Source organism: Natator depressus, chromosome 10, assembly GCF_965152275.1.
Source record: "Natator depressus isolate rNatDep1 chromosome 10, rNatDep2.hap1, whole genome shotgun sequence".
Lineage (NCBI taxonomy): Eukaryota > Metazoa > Chordata > Testudines > Cheloniidae > Natator > Natator depressus.
The window spans coordinates 32916627-32929172 of record NC_134243.1 but is presented as its reverse complement, the minus strand read 5'-3'; the positions used below and the strand labels follow the sequence as shown (position 1 = coordinate 32929172).

Here is a 12546-nt window from a genome sequence, read left to right as displayed (position 1 = left end):
AAGAATAAGGAGGCGAAGAGGCTCGATTTCTTTGGCAGAAAAATGTATATGATGGTCCAGCCTCCAGTTAAGAGTGGGCTACCATCAGGCGCTACAACTTTAACATTTGGCAGTCCATGGCCAAGTTTGTGGACTTGCTGGCAGAGGAGCCCAGGAAGGAGTTTCTGGGTGAGGGCTGAGCTGTGGCCAGGGCATCCCTTCAAGTGGCCTCAGATGCGGCGGACTCTGCAGCCCGGACCATGGCTTCGGCCCTTGCCATGATTTGTGTGTCCTCGTTGCAGTCTTCTGGCCTGTTGGTGGAGGTTCAGTAGTCCATCCAGGACCTCTCTTTTCATGGAACAGACAGCAAGTTACATGGCCTGAAAGATTCTAGGGTGATCTTGTGCTTGCTGGGCCTTTACACACCAGCCTCTGTGAGAAAAACCAGTTCCAGCCACAGCACTTCCACAGGTTGGGGGGCCAACCTCAAACAGAGTCTTTCCACAAAAAGGGCAGGAGCTACAAGCACCGGCAAGGCCAACAGCTTGCTCAAGCTCTACCTGCAACCAACGGGGTAATAAGCAGGCATTTTGAGGGTGCGCTCAAGGGTGACTTTCCAGCCTGTGATTGGGATCCAGCACCCCTGTTTTTTTCCCACCATTTGTCTCCCTTCCTTGGCCTCTATAACATCAAACCAGTGGGTCCTCAGCACCGTAGCAGGGGGGTATACCCTCCAGTTTATTTCTACTCCTCCCTTCCACTGCCCCCACTCCCTTCCCTCTTCAGGGACCCTTCTCAAGAGCATCTGCTCGCTCAGGAGCTGTAGGGCCTTCTGCGAGTGGGAGCTGTGGAGGAAGTCTCTCTCCACTTGAGGGGGAAAGGATTTTACTCCTGTTTGGTTTTTATTATCCCAAAGGCTAATGAGGGCTACATCCCATCCTCGACCTGTGGAGCCTCAACAAGTATCTCAAGAAGTTGAAGTTCCGCATGGTCTCCATGGCTTCCATCATTCCTTCCCTGGATCTGGATCTGGGAGACTGGTACGCTGCCCTCAATCTGAAAGACGCTTACTTTCACATATCAATCTTTCATGGACACAGAGGATTCCTATGTTTCGTAGTTGGGACCGCCCTCTACCAATTCACAGTGCTCCCCCTTGGCCTAGCAACGGCGCCAAGGGTGTTTACAAAGTGCATGTCGGTGGTGGCAGCCTACCTCAGATGTCGGGGTATCCAGATCTATTCCTACCTCGACGACTGGCTCATCAAGGGCCGGTCCAGGTCCAGCACAGCATTGAGACGTTGTAAGCCACTTGTCAAGCTCTAGGCCTGTTGATAAACAAACAAATGTCAACATTGGTTCCGGTTCAAAGGATAGAGTTTATCAATGCAGTCCTTAACTCTGCTTGAGCTAGAGCCTTCCTTCCAGAGGTCAGGTTCAGGGCAATGTCAGATCTGATTGCCAAAGTTGTGGCCACCCGCTTACCACTGCCTCAAATTATTGGGGCACATGGCCCACATGCACGTACCTGGTTTGGTACATGAGACTAAGACTATACCCCCTCCAGATGTGGGTGGTGTTGGTCTGTTCTCCAGCCAGGCATCACCTGGACAAGCTCGTCATGATCCCACCACGGGTACGTACTTCCCTGCAGTGGTGGTCCGACCTGGCGCTGATGTTGGAAGGTGTGCCATTTGCGAGCCCATGACCTACCGTCTCCCTGATATCAGATGCATCGTACCTCAGATGAGGAGCGCATCTTGGTACATTGCGAACGCAGGGGCTATGGTCAAGAGAGGAGCTCACACTTTACATAAACGTCAGGGAGCTCAGAGCCATCAGTCTAGCTTGCGCGGTGTTATTTCCTCACCTATCCAGTTGGGTAGTGCAAGTGCTGATGAACAACATGGCCTCCATGCACTGTCAGCAGGCGCGGGGAGCTTGTTCGTCGGCTTTATGCCAGGAAACCCTTCACCTGTGGGACTTCTGCATCCGACATGCAATCCACCTAGAAGCCTTGCACCTCCCTGGTGTCCAGAACACACTAGTGGATGACCTCAGCAGGTCCTTCTCTCACCACAAGTGGTCCTTCACTTGGAGGTTGTCAAGATGCTCTTCCAGAAGTAGGAAGTTCCCCGAGTGGACCTGTTCACCACCAGGCAGAATAGAAAGTGTCATCAGTTCTGCACCCTGCAATGCTTTTGTCAGGAGACCTGATGTACATCTTCCCGCCAATCCCACTCATCAGAAATCTCCTCTTAAAGATCAAGAAGGACAAGGTCATTATGATTGCCCCAGCATGGCCTTGCCAGCATTGGTTCGGGATGCCCATGGACCTGGCCATAGCAGCCCCATGGGCACTTCCCAGCTGCCCAGACCAACTCTCGTAGGATCACAGTCGGCTGCTGCAACTGAACCTCACTCCACCTCACAGCTTGGATGCTGTGTGGCTGAATCGAGAGGAACAAGCTTTCTCTAGTGAGCCCTCCTAGTGCCCTCCGCCAGAGCAACTTACCTGGCAAAGTGGAAACGTTTCTCATACTGGGCAGCAGAGCAGAGTATCTCCCCGACCCAGTCATCTCTGCAGTCTGTTCTGAATTACCTGCTTCACTTAAAGCACCAGGGCCTCGCCTTCTCTTCAGTCAAGGTTCACCTGGCGGCTAGATCATCTTTCCACCCTTGCCTCCAGGGTAGATCGGTATTCTCATACGACATGACATTTGGGTTCCTGAACGGCCTTGAAAGACTCTTTCCACTGGTCTGGGACCTGGTCCTCCAATGAGACCTCAACCTGGTCCTCTCCGGGCTCATGGGCCTGCCCTTTGAGCTTTTGGCTTCTTGTTCCCTTTCCCAGTTGTCTTGGAAGGTTGTATTCCTTGTAGCTATTACCTTGGCGAGATGTGTCTCCAAAATTAAAGCCCTTATTTTGGCGCACCTGTACCCAGGATTCTACAAGGTCATGGGTCTAGCTGCGGCGCCATCCGGCCTGCCTGCCAAAGGTGGTGTTGCACTTCCATGTCAAACAGGATCACTTCCTCCTGGCGTTCTGTCCAAAGCCTCACACGATCAATGGGGAGAGGCGGCTGCACACTCTAGATGTCAGGCGCACCCTGGCATTCTACCAGGAGCACACTAAGCCCTTCCACAGATCAACTCAGATCTTTATCGCGATAGGTGACAGCATGCAGGGCCTTCCGGTGTCCTCTCAGAGGATTTCGAATTGGATCACCACCTGTGTCCATACTCATTACGAGTTGGAGCAGGCTGTGCCTCCACCGATACTGATGGCTCACTTGACTAGTGCTCAGGTGTCTTCGGCTGCTTTCCTGGCGCATGTCCCAATCCAGGACATCTGCAGGGCCACGATGTGGTCTTCAGTACTCAAGTTCATGATGCATTATGCCATCACCCAGCAAGCCAGTGATGATGCTGGATTTGGCAGAGCTGTGTTGTAATTGACATGTCCATGAACTCCTACCCACCTCCGGAGGTACTGCTTGGGAGTCACCTACGATGGAATGGACATGAGCAAGCACTCGAAGAAGAAAAGACAGTTACCTTTCCTAACTGTTGTTGTTCAAGATGTGTTGCTCATGTTCATTCCATGACCCACTGTCTTTCCCCTCTGTTGGAGTTTCTGGCAGGAAGGAACTGAGGGAGGAGGAGTTGGCGGCACCCTTATACTGGCGCACACGCGCGCCACTCCAGAGGGCGCCAGAGCTGGTCCCCTACAGATGCCACTGAGGGAAAAACTTCTGGTACCGGTGAATGTGGCGAGCACACACAACTACAATGGAATGGACATGAGCAACACGTCTCTAAGAGCAACAGTTATGAAAGGTAACAGTCTTTTAGAGTTTGGCACCTAATTTCTCTGAAGATTGTCTGTCTGTAGTGAGCAAGCTCTGTTCGTTCACAGCTCCTATACGGCTACTGAAATGTACATGTGTCCTGCCCCCAACCCCATAGAGGGACTGAGCATACTCTATCCTGGGGCTGCAGGGGCTAATTAGTACTTTAATTACTCCCTTAGGCTGCTGTGGCACAGGGCACTAGAACCGACGGCAGGGAGACATCCTCTACTCTCAAAACTCTCTCTGCCAGCAGTTTTTTCCTGCTGAAAAAAATTGTGTGTAATCATGTAATTAAAGACTGTATCATAATGCTAATGCACAAGGGGAACAAATTAAGGCTGAAGAGAGCCTTAAATATGCCATTTCCTAATTTGAGTGCTTGACTTTGCAACCTTAACGTACTTCTAGTTTAGCTTGTTTTGGAGGAGCATTCTATGTATAATATGGCTGAGTTAATGTTCCTGAAGCAATCTGAACTTTTAGAGTGTTTTGATCTGAATGCTTGTTCACTCTGGTGACTGTACGGCTTGCTAGGAAAGTCTGTGTTGGATCTAGTGCTCTGGATAAAAGTAATGTGTGTTCTTGTCCTGTAAAGTTGAATTGTAGACTGAGTGTCTCCTTTTTATTTATTTTATGCTGTAATTACTTCTCCATCTGGGTTGTTCTGAACTAACCCCACTGTTTTTTGCCTCAGAGGAGAGTTGATGTTTTTTTCACCAGTTCCATGTAAGGACCTTTTTCAAGGAATTCTCTTGTTCTAATAAACTAGTTCCCTTTACTTTTCTCCAGGTAAGAGAAGATTCTGAACTGTGATAGATATCCTTCAAATGAGATCTGACCACTCTGTATAGTGCAAAAGGGCTGAAATCTGGTCGCAAATGACCAGCAGGGAATTCAGTGTGGTGGGAGCTCTGTGCTGGCATAAGCTCCTATGAATATCTCCTTTGCCAGTCACATCAAAGCAAGTAGTGTTGCAGAATTGAGAGAGGCTTAATGGACCCTTTGCCTGTGGTGTAACTTAGAGGAGCCCCACATTGACTCTAAACCTCACTGAGGCGAGGGCCAGTGTTGACCACCCCACAGAATCAGGGAGCCATAACCAGCTCTGACATCCCTTCCTCACCTGTACTGATTCACAGTCAGGGGACTTACACTTGTAAGCCCAAACACAGTTCTTCCCAGGCAGGGAGACTATGCCTTTTTGATTGGTTCTGGGCCACATGCTAAACAGGCAGCTCTTGCTCTCCTCTGGCCCAGCCCCCTAGCTAATCAACTGTACTAATGCAGCAACTCAGAGGTGGAAAAGGCTTGCAAGACTTCCTGCCCAATAGCTCTGTCCATGCTGAGCGCTTCACAGGTGACTGTTTTACTCCCTTCCCCTAATTGACAGTAAGGTATGCATGGAGAATTGCAAAGCTGAGTCAGTGATCTGCTTAATTTGTCATCCAGTTACTAAGTACAGAACACCTAGCATTTACATCCTGTCTCTAGTTTTAAGCATATTCAGCAATGCTAGAGGGAGGGAGTCCTGCTTAGTAGCATCCACTGGGAAAGGCAGAAAGCTGACCTGACCCTAAAGGGGGATAACTTTCTCCCTTTAAAGCCTTCCCTCACTTTTTCCTCCTATTGCCAGAGGTGACTCTGTAGGAGGGTAAAGAACCAGGGCATGGGAACACTAGAATGTGTGTGGGACACACGGGCAAGTGAGATGAGTGGAAAGGGAAACTGGAGGTTGTTAAATATTTAAAATATGGACTCTTCAAATGTTTGAATTTACACATATGTAAGACTTTTGAAGAGTGACGATGGGGATGTGTATAGAATTCCTCCCCCTGATAATAAGAGTTATTTTCTTGACTTGTCACACTGGGATTTGCTGTCATGGGCTTTATAAAGGTAGTAATAGAAAAGAGGGGTTAAATTATCTTGCTCTTCCCCTGCCAAAGAAATAAATTCCCTACAGTATATTTAAGTGGTTTTCTCCAGTGTGGTTCTGAATGACTCCAGTGATAGAGCTTCCACCATTTCTCTTGGGAGACGCTTCCACAGGCAAATAGATCTTATGAATAGACAATGTTTGTTACTCATTCAAGGGGAGTTTTGTGTTCTGCTGGTTAAATTTATTTGTTTTTTTTTTTAATTTATGGAAGGGTGCAAAGAAGCTGAGACAGGTGTCCTGTTTAATTTTTGTATTAATCTAAATAAACACATTCTACTTCACTTTTTTTCTGTTTCATTTTTATAGTTCTTGTTTTATTCCCCTTGGATGAACCTAACCATTCCTTTCTGTACTGCAGTAGAAATCCTCCTAGTCCTTATATGATTTTGCCAATGTTATATAAAAGAATACAGTCATATTAAACTTGGCTGCTATAAATACAAGAAGAGAAAATAAGCAATCTCCACACTTCATAATCAAGCCCCTCCCATCTTCCATCCCCATTTCATCCTTGTTTGGAAGACAAACTCTTAACCTCTAAAAATTTTATTTATGACTATCAATAAAATATCTCATAAATTGCTTGCTTATATAAACTTATACCAAGAATTTCTTGTTGGGTTAGTATGCCATATCTGACGTAAAGTAGGTTTTTTTGGTAATATTTCAAAATGTTTAAACAAATAATTAAACGAATAAAAAATTACTAGATAGTCCTTTATTTCCCCATATGCAATTTGTGTACAGAGTTGCATCTCCTGCACAAAAGAGCGCGCACAAAAAAGTTATCTGCTTTTGGGGTCTGTTTTGTGAGTGCATCATTGGAAAGAGTAAATCTTTTCCTTCAGAGTTTTATCGTGCTTTTATAAATTGGACTGCAACAAATAAGGTTGACGCACGGGGCATATGGATAAAACCAGGTGTCCAAATTTTATTGCCTCATCAGATAAGTTTTTGAAATGAATGATGAGTGACCCCTCAATGTCTGGGAAAGGGTTTTCTAGCCATGTGGATCAAAGGATATGAAGATGGATACTTACATCTACTTTTATCTTAAAAATGTTTGTAGATAAATGAAAGTTAATAGTAATATGTTTGTTTCTATTCTAGATGGGAATGACAGGTAACACTAGTCCCTTTGGGCAGCCCTTTAGTCAAGCTGGAGGGCAGCAGATGGGAGCTACAGGCGTGAACCCTCAGTTACCAAACAAGACAGGCATGGCAAATAATTTGCCTCCCTTTTCTACTGACATCAAGAGTACTTCAGTTACCAGTGTGCCAAATATGGTAAGTTGTATTTAACTTCTATGTCATTTCCCCCTTCCTTGTTATGCACCTTCAAAATATATTCTAAGTCCCCATGTATAAAGTTATATCTAGTAAAAACTGAGTTCACATCGTACTAGTTTAGATTTTAATGAATGATATTGAAAACTCATTAATCTGATTTCTTTCCTCAATAGTATTGGTCAGCAAAATATTAAAGGTGAATTGTAAAACAAAAATGAAGTAAGCCCCAAATATGCAAAGTGTGCCCGCTATCCAGCCTGTGGTGAGCATGAAAGATTGAAATAAGTTTATCAGGATACTGGGCTCGATGGACCGTTGGTCTGACCCGGTTTGGCTAGTCTTATGTAACTAGCATCCACCCTCCCAATTGTTTTTCACCTCAGAAATTGGTACTTTTTGTTTCACTGAAGATATCCCAGAATTCATTGTTCTCTGGTATCTCAGACACTAAGAATTGCATGGATTCCTCTGAGACAGTATTGCATTCTGTCACATCTCCAGTAAACTGGGAAATAATCAAGGGGGGGAGATTTAGAAGCTTATATAAAATTTATTTCTGTGCTCAGTAACCCCCATTATTGGTTACCAGGAGTATTTAGCAAAAAGTTCTGTCCTTAAAAGGAGACACTACGAATTTCCATTTTTTGAAATATTTTCTTTGAGTACCCCTAAACACTATGCTCTGCATTTTTAAAAATTATTAAAACTAAAATTAAGGGGGGAGGGGTGTCTGTTCCCTGCTGATGTTCAGAATTGAGTGTACCTGAGAGCAACATCACCGATCATGCTCAAGCCTTCACCTTTCCTTTTCTTTTTGTGCACACTACCACCTGCTGCCTCTTCAGTCTGTTACACTTTCACCTCTGCTTCTGCTGTAATTGAGTCTATAGAGTCTGGGGTAGGGTTTGTACACTCAAAGGAACAGTGAAACTGAATTCACTAAATGCTGTCAGATGCACCAAGCAAACTGAAATAAAGACTAGATATTTTCCTTTCATCTTAGGGATTCTTTATAAAAATATTGCTACAAAATTTTCAACTGGAAATGTGATTTTCAATTTGACAATCTCCCTCTACATCAGTGTTCATTTTTCTTTTGCAGATCACCTTTAAGAAAAAGCTTCTTTACCAAAATAATCAGCTCCTTCCTAATTTTTTCTAGCTGTGTTAGAATGCTGCTAAAAGGCAACACTGGATTGTGGCATCACTGAATGAAGGCACAGCTGATTAGAAAGGAGGAGTAGCTTTTTGCATACAATTTTGGAACTCAAAAGTGAAAGGAGAAACCATCAATTACAACAGTTTCTCCTAAAATGATTACTGAAAATTTTGTTGCGCTTTATAAATCAAGTCATCCTTAAGGTTATAAGAAAAGTCAGCCAATTCAGTTCTTTATACTATGTGGTATGTAATCATAAGGCTGCTTCTAGAATAAGTTTCAGTGGTTCTCAGACTGTGGATTGGGACCCCAAAGTGGGTCGTGATCCCATTTTAATGGGGTTGCCAGGGCTGGCTAATACTTGCTGTGGCCCAGGACTGAAACTGAAGGCCAAGCCCCACCACCTGAGGCCGAAGTTTGAGGGTTTCAACCCTGCGTGTTGGGACTCAGGTTTCAGGCCCCCTTGCCTGGGGCTGAAGCCCTTGTGCCTCAGCTTTGCCAACCCCCCTTCTGCCCCTGGCAGTAGGGCTTGGGCAGGCTCCAGCTTTGGTCCCCCCCTCCTGGGGTCGTGTAGTAATTTTTACTGTCAGTAGGGGGTCACGGTGCAATGAAGTTTGAGAACCCCTGAGTTAGGTAACAAAAACTTGTTTATATTGGTGGTGAACTTATAGTAAGGTCCAGTATCTTAGGTTGTGGTATTGTTACTTCATAAACTGTGTGTTCATATTTATTACTGCAAAGTTAAAGTGCCCTATTGTGCTTAAATTTATCTAACTGTGCTTATTGTCATCTTACTGTTAGTAAGAGATGCCACCTCCATCCACAGTCTTGACAAAAGACTGAGAGCAAGTGCATTTTGACCACTGTATTGTATTTTAAATGAAAATTGTGTTTTAAAAATGCCATAATAAAATGAAATGCCCTTTCATACAGATTTTTAGAATTACACTGTGGTATTGGTCACCTTTTAGAATATTGAAGCAACAAATGGTTGCAAGGTTCAGCCATGGTTTCTGAAACATTATTGAATTTACTTTGATCCTGTCTGCACTTGCCATTTAAACTTTGCACCGGTTCACCTGATCCGCATTTTCGGCAATGGGTAAATTTTCTAATAATATAGACAGTTTGTGTGTACACAGTTGTGCAGTAAATTAATTCTCAAGGTATACTCCATTGTTTGTCATAAAGGGTTGTATTTGGTTTTAACCTTGTACACTAAGTCCCAGAATAGATGCAGGCAGTGCTGTGTTATGTAAGCTCTATCTACACCACTACGAGTGTGTGTAAATTCCTAAAACAGTTAGAAGTTTTGTTTTATGTACAAAGTGGACTGTTTGCTGATAGAGTGAATAGTATCTCTGGTATCATTTTGGCTCTGATATGGGAAGCACACTATTGAATGCTCTCTTGTTTCTGCTGTGCAAAACAAATGACTTCTAGTTAGTGCAAGTTGCTTGTGAGAATAGTTCTTGTTAGTATACTTTTTAAAAATATAATTTACTTTGGAAATTGTGGATGTTTAGAGTATTGCAAACTTGGCCAATTTCATTTGATATTTTCTGTGCTTGCTGCTTCACAAAGTAAAATTAAAATATCACCACTTGAAGATCCCTCAATGTATTAGGAATAATTTAATTGAACTGCTTGTATAGTTTCTATGGAAACTACAAATTTAGTTATGTTTTATGCTCTTAAACATGATAGCAGTTACTATAGAAACTGATAATGCCTCTCTGTGAGATGCAAATTACTTACTGTTGGTTGACACTAGAAACATTGCCATTCTTTAGCAGAAGTATTGATGCACAGATACCACCCTTGTCTTCCAGATAACTCTCTTAAATCTAGCAGGAATTTCAGGAATCCTCACTTCAGGCTGTGTCTGAAAGGAAGTGTAAAGGGGAAGGAGAGAATATAAATCTCATAAACTTCCAGGTCTTAGTCCCATCCAGTTGTCGGAGGACTGCTCCTTCATCTCTTGTGTGCGTTGTCTTAAAAATCATCTATATTTTGGTGGTGTGTTTATAGAAGGGGGCTTGTTGCCACCTGGTAAAGTCAGGACCCTGTGTATAATTCTATTATGAAACCATTTGCACAGCTGCATAATTCCTTTTTGAAACTGCAGTTTAATGCTATAGAATCTAAACCCTTCTACGGACAGTTGGGTTCTGGAGATTATCCATCAGGGATACTCCATAGTTTCTCTCCTTCCTGCCTCTCAAACTCCCTTCCTGGTCCCACATTGGGGACCACTCTCATGAGGTGATTTTTCAGCATGAGGCAGAATCCCTTTTGCACCGAGTGGCAATAGAGCACATCCCACCTCATCATGGGACTGGGATCTACACCCAGTCTTTTCAATTTCTAAAGAAGACGGAGGGGGAGACTCATCCTGACCTTTGGCAATTCAACATCTTTATTTGAAAGCTGAAATTCTGGTTATATTGGCATTGATAAACTCTTCCCTTCAGAAAAGGATGTGGTTCACAGCTCTTGACACATAGGACATGTATTTCCATGTGGACCTTAACCCATCACACAGGGAGTTCCTGCATTTTACGGTTGGCCAGGAACAGTTTCAGGCCCTCCCCTTTTGGCTCACTGCAGCACTCAGAACATTTACGAAGGTTTTGTCTGTGGTAGCAGCCCAGTTGAAGTACCAGGGCTATACATTGTTTCCATACCTAGACGACTGACTCCTGGTAGGCCACTCTCGTTTGGAGGTCAGGTCTTCTCGTACAACTTCTAGCAGCCATAAATGTTTGCATAAATAAAGAAAAGTCCATTTTGTTACCCACAAGAACAATAAATTTAATGGGGGCAACATTGGGCTCAGTTTCTGCAAGAGCATATCTCCCCACAGACAGGATTCATAAAATAACCAACGTGATTTCATGCATTACCAGCAGACCACAAACTACAGTGCACAGGTATCTTTCACTGTTAGGCTCAAGGCCAAATGCACTTACATGACGCTGTTTGTCAGACTCTACTTGTGGTGTCTGCAAGCTTGGCTCCATTCAATCTGCCAACTGAACAGGGACCACATCAATTCCAAGGTGACTGTTTCCACCAGAGTTATCACCTCCCTCATTTGTTGGTCATGGTGTGAGTTCCCTTCAGCCCTCCCACACCCACAGCCACCATTGTGACAGATGCCTTCGTCCTGTGGTGGGATGCTCACCTGTACAACCACATTGGTCAGGGTACCTGGACCTCACGAGAGAACAGGCTACGTATAAACATACTGGAAATGAGGGCAGTCTGCCTTGCGTGTAAAGCCTCCCTTCCACTCATACGCTTATTCCATGTACGGATAATGTTGGACAGTATCACCATGGTGGTCTATATCAATGAACAGAGAGGAGCAAAATCTCATTTCTTCTGCCTGGAAGCTGTCAGACTTTGGAACTGGTGCGTCAGAAAGCGCATCATGATACAGGCCGCCTATATCCCCAGTATTCACAACTCCCTTAGAGACAGACTAAGCAGAAGCTTCTTGGCAGACTGTGAGTGGGAGGTTCATGACAATCATAAGTGAAATACTTACCCGGTGGGGTACTCCAATATTTGCATTCCAAACTAACAGAAAGCTCCCCCTATTTTGTTTCAGAGGAGCCATGGGTTGTGACTCCCAAGGCAGTGCTCTTCTGTTGCCTTGGACAAATGGCCTCAGATATGCCTTTCCTCCCATTTCCCTACTTCTGCAAGTCATGGGGAAGATATGTCACGACAGAACCGGTATCATTCTCCTAGCAGCCTACTGGCCCAGACAGCTCTGGTTCATGGAACTTCTAAAGACGTCTGCCTGTCCACCCACCAGAGTCTGCTCATTCCCTGATCTCCTAATCCAGGATGGGGGGAAAATTAAGCAACCCAGTCTGGGCTCACTCCACCTCATGGCCTGGTGTTTGAATGGGCGTTGGAAATAGAATTCTCATGCTTGGCCCCTGTTGAGGCCCCTGGTCCATCTTTACTCACCCTGCTTCAGCACAATTTATGAAAGGCCTGATCAGGACCTTCTCTCTAGTGCTTAAACCTACACATCAGTGGGACATTTAACCTTGTCCTGTGAACACTCTCAGGTCCACCCTTTGAACCCATGGCAACATGTGCCAGGACCCACCTGTCTATGAGGGTGGCTTTTTGTGACTATCATTTCTGCTAGGAGGGTCAGTGAGCTTGGAGCCATCATGGCAGGTCCTCCTTATACAGTGTTTCACAAAGAAAAGATTTCTCTCCAGCTGCATCCTGGATTTCTCCCCAAGATTGTTTTGAGTTCCACCTCCAATGAAATGATACTTACCTGTATTGTTCCCAAA

General features: G+C 44.7%; 1 protein-coding gene across 2 annotated transcripts in view; it reads left to right on the top strand.

Annotated features, from left to right (window-relative positions):
* Positions 1-12546, top strand: part of CREBBP (CREB binding lysine acetyltransferase) — a 177942-nt gene that overhangs the window by 71355 nt on the left and 94041 nt on the right. For both annotated transcript variants that reach the window (XM_074965683.1, XM_074965684.1), the window contains exon 3: positions 6883-7059. In XM_074965683.1, the coding sequence (XP_074821784.1) occupies positions 6883-7059 (177 nt within the window). The remainder of the gene's footprint in view (positions 1-6882; positions 7060-12546) is intronic.